Raw genomic sequence first — 17,736 nt, forward strand, 5'->3', positions numbered from 1 at the left:
AAGGTGAATGAATATATCTACCTTGCAGTTTGCTGTGAAGATCAGAGATGGTGTATTTGCAGCTCATAACAATATTTCTGAACAAAGGAGGCCTTCAAGAAACAGTAGCTATTAATTTTACCAAATCGTGGATAAGGTGTCTAACTAGTTAGGCTCTTTGAAATTATTCCAATTCTATCCTATGAAAAAAATTTCAGGACTTGACTATCGGTTCAGAACCATTCATTAGTTCTTCCAATATCTAGTTAACCATGTAGCAGGCCCTGTTGGTACTGGATGAAAAATGAATATGGCATGAGCTCCACTGTCTTAAGGTGAAAGTATAGTATAGAAGACAGATGTGTAAACATCTAAACAATAATCCACAATGCCAGGGGATATGCATAAAAATGGACATGGACAAAGCAGTGTAGTAGAGAACAGCATGGCAAATGGCCTCGCGAGGGGCTCAGGGAAGTTTTATAAAAAATCAGTTATCAAAAATTTAAAGTTGAAGGGCAGGTGGGAGTCATCAGCAAAGTGAACAAGTTAGAAAAACTCAGACAAAGAGAACCATGAAAAGGATGGAAACAGCACTATAGGTAGTCTGGGCAACTATAGGTAGTTTGCTTTGCTTTCAAATACAAATGATCAGTGTGTGGCAGAGGATGAGCTAATGGGCGAACTGGACCAGATCATGTAGGATCTGATAACAAAGCTGTGTGAATTCCAATTTGAGGGTATTTGAAGAACTACTGGTGGTTCTTCCACAAAAAGTGGAGTGTCAGCATTGAGGATCTTGCAAACAAGAGTGACGGACAGGGTGGGTGTAAGGGTGAGCAGTGGGGAGAGGCTAGAGACCTGCTAACCAGGTGAAATGTGTGTTACCAGCATGGAAGGACCGCGTTAGTAGGCAGCCTTGTTACAACCCTACACTGTCAGCACAATCTGACAATTTCATCATCATCGGCCTTCCTTTCCTGGGCAGATGGGACAAATCTGGAGTACCACCAGCAGAAATATGCTGACTCTTTAATCCTATTAATTGCAACAAATTAATTTTCATGAGAGTACTGGGGAGATGAGAAAAGGGCAAGGGCTTATCAATTTTTTCCAGTGGGACATACCTAGCAGAGGATACCAAAGTCCTAAATGATTAACTTGAGATTCTATGTCGCAAAGCAAGAACAGCTTGTATAATGCCTGCAGCAGATGCAAATGAGCACTGCCAGAGAGAATGGTGTACTTAGCTGGTGGAGGGAAAGCCATGTTAGCTGGGTTCTTACTCATATACGTATATCTCAAATCTGAATTTGATTTGTAGTTCTGCTGTTTACAACCTCCATAACCTTGGATGATCATTTTGTACCTCAGAGGGCATTCTAATAACTCATTCCTAATTTATTTCATATGGAGTGCCTGGCAGTGTAGCTCAGTAAAATCGCATAAAGCAGGTTCTTTACATGATTTGAGGTCAAGATTAAATGAGTAAAACTGCATGTTATGTGAGTTCAATTGTGTCTTCCCATCCACAAAATTCACATTTTGAAGTTCTACCCTCTGCCATCCCATTCCACCAGAAAGTGATCTTATTTGGAAACAGGGTCATTGCAGAAGTAATTAGTTAAGATTAGTTCAGACTAGAGTAATCCGGGCCTCCCTGGTGGCACAAGGGGTTAAGCACAGCACTTTGAAGCAATCCGCAGCCTCTGCAGCACGAATTTGATCCCCGGCCGGCCAGAGAGATACCCACATGGCGAAGCAGACCTCTCCTGTCTCGCCTGCTGCTCCCCTCAGCAGTGTATTTCAGTCAGTCTGCCTGTTCTGCTCCCCACTCTGTCTCTGGTGAATGCGCTTACCAACCCCCACACCTCTGGCCTGTACCCCAGTTCTTGTATGCATAAATAAATCTTAAAAAAAAAACAGACTAGGGCCTCCCCGGTGGCGCAGTGGTTGAGCGCTGGGTTGCGAAGCTGCGCGCGGCCTCTGCGGCGCTGGTTCGATCCCCGGCTGCTCCCCGGCCACCAGAGGAGGGTCCCACATGGCACGCAGACCTCTCCTGCCGCCCGCTGCTCCCCTCAGCAGTGTGCTTCGGTCCTTCTGCCTGCTCTGCTCCCCGCTCTGGCTCTGGCGAATTCTCTCACCCTCCCGCGCTTCTGACTGTACCCAGTGCATGTATAAACAAAACAAACAAATAAAAAAAAAAAACAGACTAGAGTAATCCATTATGACTGGTTCTTTGTAAAAAGGGGACATTTGACAGAGACACACAAAAGGAAAACTTAGTGTGAAGATGAAGGCTGAGATTTGCAAGCCAAAGAATGCCCAGCATTGACATTGCCAGCAAAGCATCAAAAGAAAGGAGAGGGGCGTGGATCAGATTCTCACAGCCCTCAGAAGGAACCAACTCTGCTGATACCCTGAACTCATTTCCAGCTTCTAAAACTGTGAGAAAATAAATTTATGTTGCCTAAGTTACTCAGTTTGTGGTATTTTATTATAGCAGATTCAGCAAACTAAGAGTATGCTGAAGGCTTAACAGTGACTGATCTGTGATAACTAGCTGATAAGCAACACCTGTATTGTTATTATTGAGATAATTCTCATCATTCACTGAACTGATATTTAATGAACAAGTACTAGGTGCTAAGAACCATTCTAGACCATAAAGATAGAGAAAAACAGATTATTAGTCCCCACTTATTGGACTCAGAATTTTGAATAGGAAGCAGTCAGATATAGTGCTTTATGAAGGAGATTTAGCGGTGCTCTTGGGAAGGCTTCCTAGGAAGGAAACCTGTACCCTGAGTTTTGAAAGATGAGTATACACTGTCTACAAACACACAGTGAAATGGTAGGGTACTCCACTCAGGGGAAACAGCAAGTGCAAAGGTGTAACAGCAAAGAGGTGGTAAGTTATGCATCACAATTCAGAGAAATGCGCCATGAGGCGACTTCATTGTGTAGACGTCACAGAGAGGGATCACATAAACCTAGGAAGTACAGTTATTACACACCAAGGCTAGATGGTGGAGCCCATTGGGACCACTGTCATATGTGTGGTTTTTTTTGTTGTACTTGTGTCGTATTTGTGGTTGACCAAAATGTCATGACCAAGGTACCATTGAGTGGATTAAAGACAATCTGATCATCTCTGTGCCAAATGTAGTGGGATATCTGTCCCTGTAGGAATCCAGGGGGGACTCACCATTTTAAAAGTTGTTTCTTACCTTGCAGACAAAATTCCCTTTCATTTCCTTGGGGGCTTTCACCAGCAGCTGTCAGAGCTGTCATCCACAGGATGTATGTCACTCTGGGTTGCAGGCTAGTTATGTGATGTGAATTTGGGGATGCCCTGTAGGGAATTTCTGAAAGGAAGAGAAAGGAAGTGAGGCATGTATTATAGGAAATATTTGGATATGGGCTTTTATTCATTTTTGTTAATGATACCTTTAATTTGAAATAGAAAAGCACATTGCTGATTTAAGATAGTCTTAATTCATTAGTACTTAGTACTTTAACAATCCCTGTCATTGTTTATGGAATTTATGGAATCCTCACTTCACAGTCCATCAAAGGAATTAAGTATTTTTTTCTGTGGTAAATTCCTTTGAAAGAATTATTTTTTATCATTTTGCTTTGAAATTCTTTAGCTGTGGTTACTCCTTTTATTTCTGATAACTCTGTTCCCAGCATTTATCATATATATTTGAGAACTCCTGGGGAGGAAACTCAAGATACAAATTGTTTCCAATGGAATTTTTAAGAAAGTTGAATTGAGCAGTTAATGAAGTAGACATTTAAGTAACATGTATTCATTTCATTTTTCCATTTTTTTGTTGGCTCTGGATACTGAGCTTAATATATGATATCTGCTTCAAATTGACATAAAATCTAGAAATTAGAGCAACGGTATTTAATTTTGGCAGCTGAAGCCTAATATATCAGTTCTATATACTTTTAACACCCCTTCTAGGTCCTTAGAAGGAAGATTTTACTGTTTTTCTCCTCTGAGAAGTATTAGTGATGGTAGCCAGTAAATAGGCAATCTTCTCCCTAAGTGATTTGCTGGCTGTGTTTTGAAGTGACCCTCAAAAAATGGGGAGGGGGCCTCCCTGGTGGTGCAAGGGGTTAAGATGCAACCTATGTAGCTGTCTGCAGCCTCTGCAGCACAAGTTGGATCACCAGGCCAGCCAGGGAGCAACCCACATGGCTCAACAGACCTCTTCTGACTCGTGCGCTGCTCCCCTCAGCAGTGTACTTCGGTCAATCTGCCTGTTGTGTTCCCCACTCTGTCTCTGGTGAATCCTCTCACCCCTCACACCTCTGGCCTATATCCCAGTTCTTGTATGCATAAATAAATAAATCTTTAACAACAACAACAAAAAAAGATGCGGAGGACTGTAAAGTCAAAGCCAGAATTTTGGCAAGGGTAGCTTGCTGGCTTACTTGTCACATCTGCACCCATACTGGTGATCTATGCAGAAACTAGAAACTTAGCCTTATGCCTCAACATCATTTACTGGCCCCCAAACCCCAAGGCAAGTCAGATGATGCTAACCATATGCTGAATTTATTTAGACAGTCACAAATATTTACTGAGTATCTGCTCTGGGCAAGGCAATAAGTATATACAAGGCATAGAATCTGCCTCAAAGTGTTCACCATCTAGCAGGAAAAAACAGACCCTTTACATACTCCCACCCTGTCTTGTTGGGTGACCAATAAGACAGAGCCTTGTCATACTACATCTATTCCACCCAAGGTCACTGAGGCCTGGGCACATAATTTAACAGCTGCAACTGTCATAGCAATTTCTATATTTTATATCCTGTTGAGAAAAAAATACCATGTGGAAAATTTCCAGTCTTACTCTAACCTGATGAAATTGCTTGCTTGCATGGACTTAGGCTATATAATTAAACTCAAAAGTATCTTTGCCTTCTTCCTAAGGCAGAGAATTAAAAAAATTCATTTTTGAAGAGACCTTCTGCTCAACTTTCTGCAGCAAAACATCAGCAAGCCTCAGGGAGTCAAACATCCAACTTGTGAGGGCATCTTCAGCTCTGGGGGTGAAATGAGATTACGGAACTAAAGGTAAGGACTTGAATAGTGTGCTGGGCTGAACAAGTTGACATATACACACATACACATATGTATTTGATGGATAAAAATAAAAGCTATGGGGGGAGTAGGAGCAGTAAAGAGGGTGATGGTGTCAGCAGTTTTGGCAAAACAGGTTGAGTAATGGGAACAAGAAATCAAGTCATGCAGGAAATACTAGTTCTGCTGCCTAGGTCTAGGCCAAGATCTCTAGCAGAGATAAAGGAGGACATTCAACCCTGGCATCTGAAACATCAGACACAAGGTAAATGACAAAGATACTAGCTGAGGAAGACTTGATAGTTGCCAATCAAAGGAAAGGCTGCAGGTAAGGTCAAAATGTACCAGGCAAAATATCTGCATTGTTACTTTAAGTTAGTTTTTACTTAACAATCTGCATTGGTTTAATAAAATGTAGGGCAGTATTCACCCATGTGCTGTTCAAGAAATACTTATTTTTATTAAGCACCAACTGTGTGTCTGACTGTCTTATAGATACAGGAGAGACAAAGGCAAGCAAACTGCCTTGGCTTCTGCTCTCATGATGCTTAAAGTCTGTTGGCAAAGGGAGCCAAGAAGAAACAAAGTATAACGTGTAGGTCAGAGGAAGAGCATGCTTGCCATTGTACATGGCAGCAGCAACACGATTCCTAGCAGTGACTACACACTGGAATCACCTGCCAAACGTACTGGAATGCAGATGCCTGGGCCCTATCCCAGTTGTACACCTCTTCTTTCCTGTCCTGGCCATGCCCTTCCTTATGGTTCCTGTTGCACTCTGCATGTACCTGGCGGACAGTGCCAAGAGAGGTGAAATGGGATTCCCTCCTCAGAACTCCATTCTCCTTCTGCTGTTGTGGCACCCCTCTCTTCTGGTGCCTTTCTTCCTTCTCCTCAACATACTGCCCTCTACCTCTTTCCAGAAACTACTCTTGTGAATTTGCTAGCGATTTCTGGTTGCCAACGCAATAGGTGCCTGTCAGTCCTTGGTTACAGCTTTTGGGTCCTTTTCCATCTCCTTCAGTAGGCTGAACTCTCAGAAGATAGGGAACAGGTTTCATTTATCAATAAGAACTTAATGAAAAACAGGGCAATTTAATATAAACTCTACAAATTAGGAATTTAAATCTGTGCCCTCCTATTTTGTTTTAAAATACCTTTACATAGACTTTAGCCTTACCATATTTATTGTAAAATAAAGTAGGTATTTTTTTCAACAACTGCAAGAGCATCTTGAAACTGCTCTACCATCTAAACAGATTGATCTTTCTGGTTATAAATAAGCATGTAGGTTTAGACTAGGCCAAAAAGAAAATTTGGGGGGTACCAAGTATCATGTGAAAAACCCCAAATGGCCCATGAAAAGGTCAACTAATTCTCCACCTTTTGGGATGCATTTCCAAACTGATGTACCCTGACAGGTCAGTGAGAAGCAGTTCTGTTGAATGACATATTCTATTTATCAAAGGTAGATTAGTTAAGTGAATGATTATAAGGTTTCATAAGGGAATACTATAGAATTGTTAAAGAATAAGGCAAATTCATATGAACACTTCCAATATGTATTATTAAAAGACACATGAAAATATATGAGAAGAACCCAAATATATGCTATATAAGCATTAAAAAGTTTTTTTCTGGAAGAACACATGAAGACCTGCTAGCAGCCTAAGTATGGAGGAAAGGATAATTTCCATTTTATATCTTTCTGAACTAGCTGAATGTTTTTACCATGTATAATTATTATTTATAATAAGAAATTAACTAGTTTTCAAAGTCATAACTTTCAGAGAATCAGTATTGTAGCTTATATAAGATGAAGAGAGAGGACCAACTCCTAAAGGTTCTGAGGAAAAAAGCACTCTAGCAGGCTGCTCTCTGGCACCCACATCTCAGGGGGACATTGTAACATTATTCTCAGACCTAACTGTTCTCATGAAGGAATGTTGCTTTTTTATAATAAATGCTCCTGAAATAAAGCCAGATGCCTAGGAAATAAAGTTATCAATCCAGGTGGGCACAGAGGGGAACCCAAAAAACTGAATAAATCAAAGAATAGAACATCAACGCTGCAAGTGACCTGGAGTTACTTCATGAAGAAATCATCCACGAAATAATTTCAGATAATGCTTTCATCAGAATTTAATTGCTTTAGTCTTATAATAGAATAATTACGGGTCATAAAAGGTTACTTAAATGATACTGCATTTTATTCACCTAAAGGAGAAAATATGCTATCATGGTATTGGCAAATGTGGGGCTTTAAATGCATTTCTTACAAAACTCCAGGGTCTATATAGCATTGAAATGCTTTTATTTGCTTTTTGAAATGCTGTCTATATGAGTATGTTCCTTGACAGTCTAGTCCATTATCTTCATTTCTTCAGTTTGTTTGGCACATAATGTATATTCAACAGCTTTGTGTGTGTGGTTGGAAGTCTTTTATTTTTCAACTAATTTCACAAACATTGATCAAGCACCTAATAAGTGCCAGTCCCAGGTGCTAGCGTTTATGCATGCAAACACACGCCTGACAGCTAAACAGAAAAGACCCCACTGCATTTGTTTTTCACACATACCACAGAGGTGAGTCTGGGAATCAGAGTTCTGTTCCCTCCAGTATATCCTGTAACGAAGGATGCAGCCCATTTGCTCCTGAGCAGGAATTCCATGCCATGAAATCAAAACGCCTCCCTTTTCCGCTGTGATGGCATTAATGTGAGGGCCATTCAGTGGTGCTGTCGGTGGAACAGACGAGGCTTTTATCACCCTCCAAATCCAAATCAGTAGACTTAAGCAAAATTTGGCAGGAGGACCCAAGACTCACCTTTGTGCTTAGCATCACCCCTAATGGAGCTGCATCCTCCCTGGTCCCCCGACAGCGCGTACACATGGAATTCATAACAGATGTAGGGCTTTATGTTTTCTGTAAGGAACAGGTAATTCTTAAATAGTGTGGTATCAGAGGTGAGTCACTAAAGCAAGCCATTTTAATATCCGCTATGGATGCATTTAAGGTTCTTGTCTCTTTTTTAGCTTGAAGATGGTACAGTCTTGACTGAGGGCAAAGGGGTGACCTTTATAAATTATAAAAATCTCAGCATCTTATTTGCTATGCCACTGACTTTCTGGAAGCCATTGCTCGCAACCACGAATGGGTATGAAGTGAACAAATAAGCAAACCTGTTTCTTTCCAGGGTCATCATGAGTAAGGAGACAAAAGCTGTATCAGTTCCAACAAGGATTTAAATGTAACCACAAAGACTGCTTTTGAAACAAAACTTACCTTTAAGAAAAAGACTGACTTTTACAAATACATCATTTGCTGTTTACAGAAAGGTGAGGCTTTTGTTTGCAGGCATAGAACTTGATCTGCTCATCCCAGATGCTTATCGGGATCTGACAGGGCATTGCTGAATGACACATTTGGGCATGACTAACCAGGGCAAGCTCAGTGCAGTCTGACCCTTTGTTCCTTCCCATGTTTCACTCCTCCCCGCATCATGTTCCAATTAGATCCTAGTTACATCATAGCCTGGAAGGTTTGGAAGCTACCTGGGGATGTCAGTGCACCTTCCCAGTTTTTAAAACATCACACTTCGCAATTTTATCCAGTCATGAGGTTTACTGGCAAGTCACTCTTCCCTGCCAAAACACCTTATTTCCCTATATCTCAGACATCTACTTCCTGTAAAGAAAAGACCCCTCTCTTAGGTTCTGCCCTTGACATATCTTTAAATTCCCAAGGAAAAGAAGAGAGAATCCTCACTAGATAGCTTTGATAAATCATCATGTGATCAAGCAAGGACTCTCTCCATATTGGTTAATGCCCTGTCTTAGGTAAATCTGATCCCCTACACTGACAACTGATTAACATTTTCCTTTTTGGGAAGCGGAATTTTACATCAGAGTAATTTACTAAATACTGTGTGATTTATTATATGAAAGTCCATTGTCCTTAAATATTCCAGCAAGTAAGTAGCATGTGAAGCTCAGCTGTACAACCAGTACTGTCAGAAGAGACCATGAAATGAAAACACACCTTGAGTGAGTTCCAACTCGTATTTGTGAATCAAGTGAAATGGAGAAAAGGATGCTGTTAGCTTAATCCAATAACACAGAGGTTCTTTGTGAGTGGCATCCAGATCCAGAAGGTCAAAGGCAACATGGACTATGGAATCATAGTTCATTTGGAAGGGCCTAACTGCCTGGCTGCTCTGCCTGTAGTAGTGGAAGTGACTTCCAAGTACTGTGTCACGTGGAGACATGGAGTTCCAGATGAGCTTATCAGGCAAAAGACTTCATTGCATTCTGCTATGCAAAATATAAGTTCAGGGCAGAGGCTTTGGGAAATGCCACATTGCTTACTTGGGGGGCTAACCATACAGGGGGGAGAGAAGACAAGATGGCTCCATAAATCAGTGAACATTTCCCTTTCCAGGACGAGTAGAACTCTGGCGAGCTTGTTTACTGGTTCAGACTTCAAGGACTCTGCTTGATTAATCCTCTATGAAAACTCCCTAACCATGTTTGGAACCATTTCAACAGTTCCTTAGCCCTGTGGCCCACAAGCCAAAGATTTTCATTTCTTTTCTGCAGTTTGACCCCAACTTCCAGGCCTATTCCCCTCTATTCCTGTGCATACATCTATACCTGGTGCCACTGAGCACAGGCCCTGTCTCTGGGTTTATAAATCATCTCTTAAGTGTTTTTTCCTCAGGGTGGTAATTTCACCTACTAGTTTAGGAGAAGGCAAACATTAAATGATTGCTAATGAGGAGCGATCACAAAGGAAGTGCAACGGGGACATCAGGGAAGGTTTCCTAAACACATGATGTCTACATACTTGTGAGAGAAGTGGCTCTGTAAGGGCAGAACCATCTTTACCCAGCTAGAACTGGACTGATGGTCCCTAGCTAAATCCCACCAAACCTAAAATCCAGGAGCTGGCTGCATTGAGACCCACTCCCAAACACCCAGCTCCACCCAGGCCAGATGCTGAGGACCGGGTTGCAGTGCGTCCTCTTACTGCCTGGGGAGTTTCATTCTGAATTCGTGATAATTACGAATTACTAAATTTCCAACCCAAACAAATAGTTAACCAAGTGTTTTCACAAAGGAGAACAACTTCCACTAATAAAGTTATTTTACCCAGTGTTATATTGATTTTATTAAAATATGAATATTTCTAAAGTGCTTGAAAGCGTTCTAGTTTCTTAAGTATGGAGAACATCCTCTCGTCATCTGTTTTACAGTATTTGTGTGGAAATAAAAGGTTTTTAAAAGGGAAGGAACTTTAAGGACTACATGGTTCAAACTATGCCATATGTTAAGTCCTAATACAGTTTAAAATAATTGTTAACAATTTTTTTTAGCAGTTTGGAGTTCAGTAAATGCCTTTTCTAGCCACTATTTCATCTGACTTGATGGCTTGACAGCCCTAAAGGAAAACTGGTTCTACTGAAACAACTCTAAGGACAGGGAACACATTGCCCTGAAGGGAAATCAGTTGTTCTATTAGAGACTCTCCAATGTAAGGAAAGTTCCTTCTAAAAACTGAGTTGTCACCTACTTTCTTATAATTTCCACACAGGGCCTTACTTTTTTTTTTTTTTTTTTGAGAAGAGTAAGTTCTGTGCTTATTTATTATTTATTATATTTATTTATTTTATACAAGCACTGGGTACAGTCAGAAGCGCGGGAGGGTGAGAGAATTCACCAGAGCCAGAGCGGGGAGCAGAGCAGGCAGAAGGACCGAAGTACACTGCTGAGGGGAGCAGCGGGCGGCAGGAGAGGTCTGCGCGCCATGTGGGACCCTCCTCCGGTGGCCGGGGAGCAGCCGGGGATCGAACCGGCGTCGCAGAGGCTGCGGGCAGCTTCGCAACCCAGTGCAGGGCCTTACTTTTGCTCTCCAGAACAAGGAAGGACACATACTCTTCCTCATGTACATATCAACGCCAGCAGCAGTCATCCTGCCACCCCACTCCCATCTAGAGTTCTCTTCTGTGGGCAAAATGGTTTCCAAATTAAAAGGGTCAGATAACTTTGCTGCTGGCTGGGTTATCTAGGCAGTGTTCCCTTTAAGTGCAGGGGCTAAAACTAAACACAACCCACTAAAAGCCTGAGCAGCTAGACTACAAAAGAGACATAGTTAAGGACCACCTCATGTGTTCTCGTGTTGTGTGCTGTTTATCTCATTTTCATAAAGCAAGGCGTGTATCCTCCTGGACAGATGCAATGACTGTCAAGCTGTCATGCAAATATGGAATTTAGAGCTTGAAAGCCTATTAAAATCTTAGCTCTGTCACATATCAATATAATAAAAATGACAGCTAAATTAGCACACAATTAACATGTGCCAAGGATTGTTCAAGCATCTCCCCTACACTGTTAGTTTTCACAATAGCCCAGAGAGGTAGGCAACATAATCACCCCCATCTTACAGATAAGGAAAATGAGAAGGCAGGAGAGTTAAACGGCTTACTCTAGGTCACACAAACTAATGACAGCAGCAGGACTCAAACCCAGATAGCCTGGCTATGGGACCAGTAATTTTAACCACTTTGCTGAACTTAACATTTCAAATGGACATTGACTTAATTTTGCCCAGTTTTTTTTTTTTTTAATAGTCTGGAGGTCTTTTTTTCTTCTCATACCTCTCATGCCCTGAATTCACAGGGAATGGGTTCCAGCAGCTCAAGCGCCTTTCCATTGGTTTTCACAAAGTGTGCTTCTATGAGGGAACAGGCTGGAGCTCCAGCAGAATCCAAGTACCTATATCTTTGACTTCCTTTCTCTTTCTGATCATTTTCTTTTCACACATTTCAGGAAGCTATCTCGGCTCTTACAGGATTTAATATACTCAATAGGAACATTAATTCTCTTGGCAAGAATCTTGCCTTTTATGTATTTGTTCACAACAATGCTAACTGCAGGCTGGGTAACATCATAGATTATTCCACTTTTGCCATGGCAACATTTGTTGGGCATTGCTTCTTGAACAGTGTCCATCTGCTTGCTGTCTGCAGTATCACCTTTCTTTCTTATGATTTGTGTGTATGTGGCCAAAGGAGCAACTTCATGTTTTCTAAAAGGCTTAGAGAATATACAGGGGTGTCTCTCCTCTTTCCCTTTGTGTCGGTCACTCTGGCAACTTAAAGTGTTCCAAATTAGAGCTTTCACTGTTTCTCAAAAGATCAAAATAACAGTTTTGATAGCCTCTCATCATTGAAAAGCCACTGCTAGCAATTACTTCTGAAGATGTGTCCAATCGTTTTAATACATTTTTAGATGCTTTCCATCAACTAAATCATAACCTCTGACAGATTTGGAATTTGAGGATTAGAGACTCCAGTGATCATATAGATAATTCTGGATTTCTGGCCACACAAATAATAAGTAGAATTAGGAATGAAAGAGTCTCTTGGTTTCCTCATATGTACAATGGACATAGTAACTTTTGCCCCACATGATAGTTCTTAAAATTAAGAAAACTCTTAAATGGCAGGTCCTACCACACTGACTGGTTACTACTTAACTCTCTGCTATGCTTGTTTGGTTCAATAATACATTCATCAATATAAGTGAATGTGCCAGGTGCATGGATTTTTCATAAATACTAGACTATTTAGTAAACCGGTGTTCTTCCACAGCTTTCAAGAATACACAGTGGTATATTCTGAGGTGCTGTTCTGATGGAACCTAGATTATCAGAGTCCCTTATCCCATATTGCCACCTGTAATTGAAGTTAAGGTTCTGCAAGTTTCTCAAGCAAGTGTCAACTTAGCAACCCTCCAGAAAGAAGGTGAACAATTAAGTACCTGAAATGAGAGTTGACATGTTATAGGGGGGACTCCGCAGCCAGTTTAGAGGGGATTCTGTGCTCCCTCCGGGATGAAGCTCCCTCCATTCCACCACGTACTCCTGGACAGCAGGGGCAGTTTTGGCAGGAGGCTCCCAGCTCACCATGATGTTGTCCAGGCCCTCTGGGCTTGCAGAGACCTGGTGAGGTGCCAGCAACTCTTTAAGGGAAAAAAAAGGGAGGGACAAAAACAAAATGACAGTGGATAAGAAGATATAAGAAAGAACCCATCCCGGGAAGGTGTGAGGAAAAAAATTCTTTTTAAGGACTTCAAGTTTACAGATTTATGTTCATCCTGCTTCTTAGTTCTGGAATCAATGACTTGTGCAAAGACCCTGTGTAATATGGTATGCGGAATTATTTTACCCTTTTTTTTTTTTAAAGAGGCATGTATATTTATTTATTTATTTGTTTGTTTGTTTGTACACGCACTGGGTACAGTCAGAAGCGCGGGAGGGTGAGAGGATTCACCAGAGCCAGAGCGGGGAGCAGAGCAGGCAGAAGGACCGAAGTACACTGCTGAGGGGAGCAGCGGGCGGCAGGAGAGGTCTGCGCGCCATGTGGGACCCTCCTCTGGTGTCCGGGGGCAGCCGGGGATCGAACCGGCGCCGCAGAGGCCGCGGGCAGCTTTGCAACCCAGCACTCAACCGCTGCGCCACCGGGGAGGCCCTTATTTTACCTTTCATCTTCCCATTTCACTTTCCATTTGTGTTCACATTTGGCATTTTCAGTACTGTGAATTTTGACCATTGTGATAGTCTGTACTGGCACCTCATTGTCTGAACTTGCAGCTCCCTAACCATGTATGATATTGTGCATCTTTTTATGTGTATATTTTCCATCTATTTATATTTTTTAGAATATATATATATATTTAAAGATTTATTTATTTTTATACAAGAGCTGGGGTACAGGCCACAGGCGCGGGAGGGTGAGAGGATTCACCAGAGACAGAGCGGGGAGCAGAACAGGCTGATTGACTGAAATACACTGCTGAGGGGAGCAGCGGGCAAGTTAGGAGAGGTCTGCTGCACCATGTGGGTAGCTCCCCAGCTGGGGATCAAACTCTTGCTGCAGCGGCTGCAGATAGCTTCATAGGCTGCATCTCAACCCCTTGAGCCACCAGGGAGGCCCGATATTGCTTATTTTATTTATTTTTGTCCTTATCTTTATTACTTACTTCTGTTTCTAATGAATTTACCCTATTACCTTTATTTTTCTATCACTTAGCTGTAGCTCATGCGCTTCCACATAAGTTTAGGTGGGGAGGAGCAACTTTTCAAGATAGATGACCACTATCTGTGCCCAGATTACCCTTAGGCATACCCTAGGCTCCTTCAGAAACTACCTGTGCTTTATGCTGGCACTGCTCTTTATGGGGAGTGGGACTATGACTCTGATTTGTAATTGCCCGGTCCATGGGGTAAATGGCAGGAACAAATCTCTGGCAGCTTATATTGCCCACTGTTGCTGCTCTCCCCAGGTAGGTTCTAGGGTGTCCTTGAAGTTACTGTGCCCTGCTCTTCAGAGTTTTTGCTCCATAATAGAAATGCCCAGCAATGATCATATCAGGGCAACGCAAAATGATCATATCAGGGCAACAAAAAGGAATGCAACCATGAAGTGTACCTCAGCCCTCTGCCTTCATCACCATTCCCCACTGCACAGGGGCTTAGCCATTGCCATCCTATCTCTCAGGGTCGGGTTTAGTGGTGAGATCCTGTAACCTGTGTATTCGCAACTGGGTCAGGAACTGGGATTCCCAGCAGTAATTCCTTTGTCTTCATCTGCCTTGACATTTGATGTCTTGGCTATGGCATGGCATTTGTTTATTTGTTCATTTATATATGTATACATGTGCTTATTATTTATTTTAAGGAATAAATTTAGTCATTCAGTAAATATTTATTGAACACCTTGGTTCACAAGACCCTTTGCCAGGTGATGGGTTAAAATTACAAAAATGCCCTTTTTAACCACTGCTCTCTGTGGAATGAGCTAAGCAAATCAGCTTGGCATTTTCCCACCTCTGAGTCACTATACTTGCCAGGAACCAGCCTGGATTTCCTCCCCCACGATGTTTGCCAGGGCATGTTCTCTTCTTCAGAACTCAGCTCACAGCTCACCGCTTTCTGTCACCTTTCAAAATTATTCCTTTTCTCGTCATCATTCAGTGTCTCATCTCCATTTCACCGAGAGCCTCTGAATAAAGGTATGAAGTTCATAAGGTACCAGGCACAAGTGCCCACCAAAGAGACAGATGGCCTGATTTTTCAGTCCAGCTCTGCTACTAATTGGATATAAGATTTGGCTAAGTTATTTTACCTACTGGGGCCTCAGTCCCTAACATCTCTGTGGGTCTCTGTAGGGCTGGACGACTTCTGCCTCTTCCTGTAGTTTTAAGAATTTTGAGCACAGGGACTGGTCTGAAATATCAAATATGTTTTACTTGTTGATGGTGGGTTTAATACATATTCAGCTTTCATAACAAATCAACACAGTAATTCTTGTGCTTTCTGATAGGCAATGCTGTGGCAGGTGCCTTTTATAATCACGTTGTCCCTATTTTCTCAAAATCATTCTTTCAGTTGGGGCATTGTTATGTGTCCATGTGAGTAGTGTGAACATACACTGAAAGAGACACAGACACACAATCATGCCATGCTATTCCTGCAGGTCATTCAGAATAAGTGTGAGATGAGTGTCCAGGTTGGGACAACTGGCTTGCCAGTTTGGCCTCCAGGTTACTTGGGGGTGTACAACTACTTGTACTGGGCGGTTTGTATGTGGCTTTAGGAAAGACAATAAGCTCTGTGACTCCACGATTCTCAGGTGCAGGACCCTCTTAGTTACCACTTAGCTGTAGAGAGCTTTTTTAATGCCCTATCTTACCTCCCCTACATGTTCCTCCTTAAGGAGCTTCAGCTCTATTTAACACCTGTCCATTCTGAGAGAAAGACATGTTCCTTTTATCTCCTTTTGTCTCTTGATCCCATCTTTTCCAGCTCCCCAGGGATATCCCTCCATGAATTAGTCTTATTTTCTTCTTCATCTTCAACCTTCTTCTCCATGCCCCTCTTTTTTTTTCAACTTATATACCCATGTACCTCTCACTTTAAAACAAATCCTCTCACTGAACACCTGTATTTCTCACCTGGCCATAACTAACCTGTCTCTTCTAATTTGGTTTCTCGTGTTTTTTAAAAATTCACATCCCATTGATTGATAATTAGGATTAATATATTTCATATCTTTTTTTTTAAAAAAGATTTTATTTTATTTATTTATACAAGCACTGGGTACAGTCAGAAGCGCAGGAGGGTGAGAAAATTCACCAGAGGCACAGGGGAGAGGAGAGCAGAGCAGAGCAGACTGACTGATGAAGTACACTGCTGAGGGGAGCAGCGGGTGGCAGGAGAGGTCTGCGTGCCATGTGGGACCCTTGTCTGGTGGCCGGGGATCGAACCAGCATTGTAGAAGCTGCGGGCAGCTTCGCAACCCAGCGCTCAACCACTGTGCCACTGGGGAGGCCCTATATTTCATATCTTTATTACTTTTATATTTATTCTTTGAGTTGCCTGTTCATGTCACCTCATCTCTTATTTATTTAAAAATGTTAGACAGCTTATAGAATAATTGATTCTTTTTTTTGCAAAAAAAAATGTGAAACATACTTTTTTCAAAATGCTACTTGCATTTTGAAGGTTTATTATATTTCTGTATTTCTCACCTGGCTATAACTAACCTGTCTCTTCTAATTTGGTTTCTCATGTTTTAAAAATATTTATTTTACTATACATAAATGTATTTTTTTATTATCCAGTATGTAATTTATTTTAATCATGATGCAAATAAAGTACACTGATAAGCAGAGGTATTTAAATATTGAATACATTTGATTATATTAAGGAATTTTAATTAACTTGCTAGATGAGATAATAATAGTGTTTTGTTTTAAAGAGAAATTCATATCTACAAAATATTTGACATCATATCTGGGATTTGTTTACAATGACTCAAGACTGGGGGAAGGAATGAGTGGGTGCGGTGTAGATTAAACATGATTTGGGCATAAATGTATTTTTTTCATAGCGAATCTACTGTTTCCTTCCAGTTTCTGCTTTAGGTGCCTTCCTACATGAGGCAAAGATTGTCAGCTGTCAACCAAATAACCTATCTTCACCTTCAAGGGAACACTGCTGCCTATTCTGGGCCATCTTTGCAGCTGGATATGAGAAGGTGACCAGTAAGGATTAATGATGACTGAAATGTTGTTACCTGGGGCAAAGAGCCTCAAGAGTGAAGGGTGAAACTTTCTTCCTTCCTTCTTTTTTTTTTTTTTTTTTTTCTGCCTGGAAGGAAACGGCTAGAGCTTCAGCAGTCATCTTGGACCATTTCCATCTTGAGGAGGGAAGCCAAGATTGGCAAAGGGAACAGAAAGGAGGAGCTTGGAGTCCTGACAATGTAATGAAGCTGTCACACTAGCTGTGGGCTATGTAAGTCTGAACTTCTTTTATGTGAAAGAATAAATAAGCCACTGTAGTCAGACCTCTAATAACAGCAACTCTTACTCTTAAGAAAAATCCCTCATTCGTATATCACCCCAAGGTTCTATCAGTATTTACTTGTATTTTCTTCTCGTTCTTTTCATTTACTATGTTATCTCAGATCTATGACTAAAAAGATACAGAACAAATATTTAACAGTGTGTATAAAATAAAGTTTGGTTAGAAACTTTTTCAGAATGATAACTGCTAGACCAACAATAGATGAAATTGTTGCATGGAATTTT

The 17,736-nt window shown here is 41.4% G+C and overlaps 1 protein-coding gene across 3 annotated transcripts in view; it reads right to left on the minus strand.

Moving 5' to 3' along the window:
- The window catches only part of IL12RB2 (interleukin 12 receptor subunit beta 2), a 74,292-nt gene that overhangs the window by 9,320 nt on the left and 47,236 nt on the right, over positions 1–17,736 (minus strand). For 2 of the 3 annotated variants that reach the window (XM_037501061.1, XM_037501062.1), the window contains 4 exons: positions 12,904–13,104; positions 7,910–8,008; positions 7,662–7,820; positions 3,210–3,347 (listed from right to left, as the gene is read on the minus strand). In XM_037501061.1, coding sequence (XP_037356958.1) covers positions 3,210–3,347; positions 7,662–7,820; positions 7,910–8,008; positions 12,904–13,104 — 597 coding nt within the window. The remainder of the gene's footprint in view (positions 1–3,209; positions 3,348–7,661; positions 7,821–7,909; positions 8,009–12,903; positions 13,105–17,736) is intronic. The other variant, XM_054691802.1, reaches the window with a different exon arrangement.

This window comes from Talpa occidentalis, unplaced genomic scaffold (genome assembly GCF_014898055.3).
Source record: "Talpa occidentalis isolate TD23 unplaced genomic scaffold, MPIMG_talOcc4v2.1 talOcc4.9, whole genome shotgun sequence".
Taxonomy (NCBI): Eukaryota; Metazoa; Chordata; class Mammalia; order Eulipotyphla; family Talpidae; genus Talpa; species Talpa occidentalis.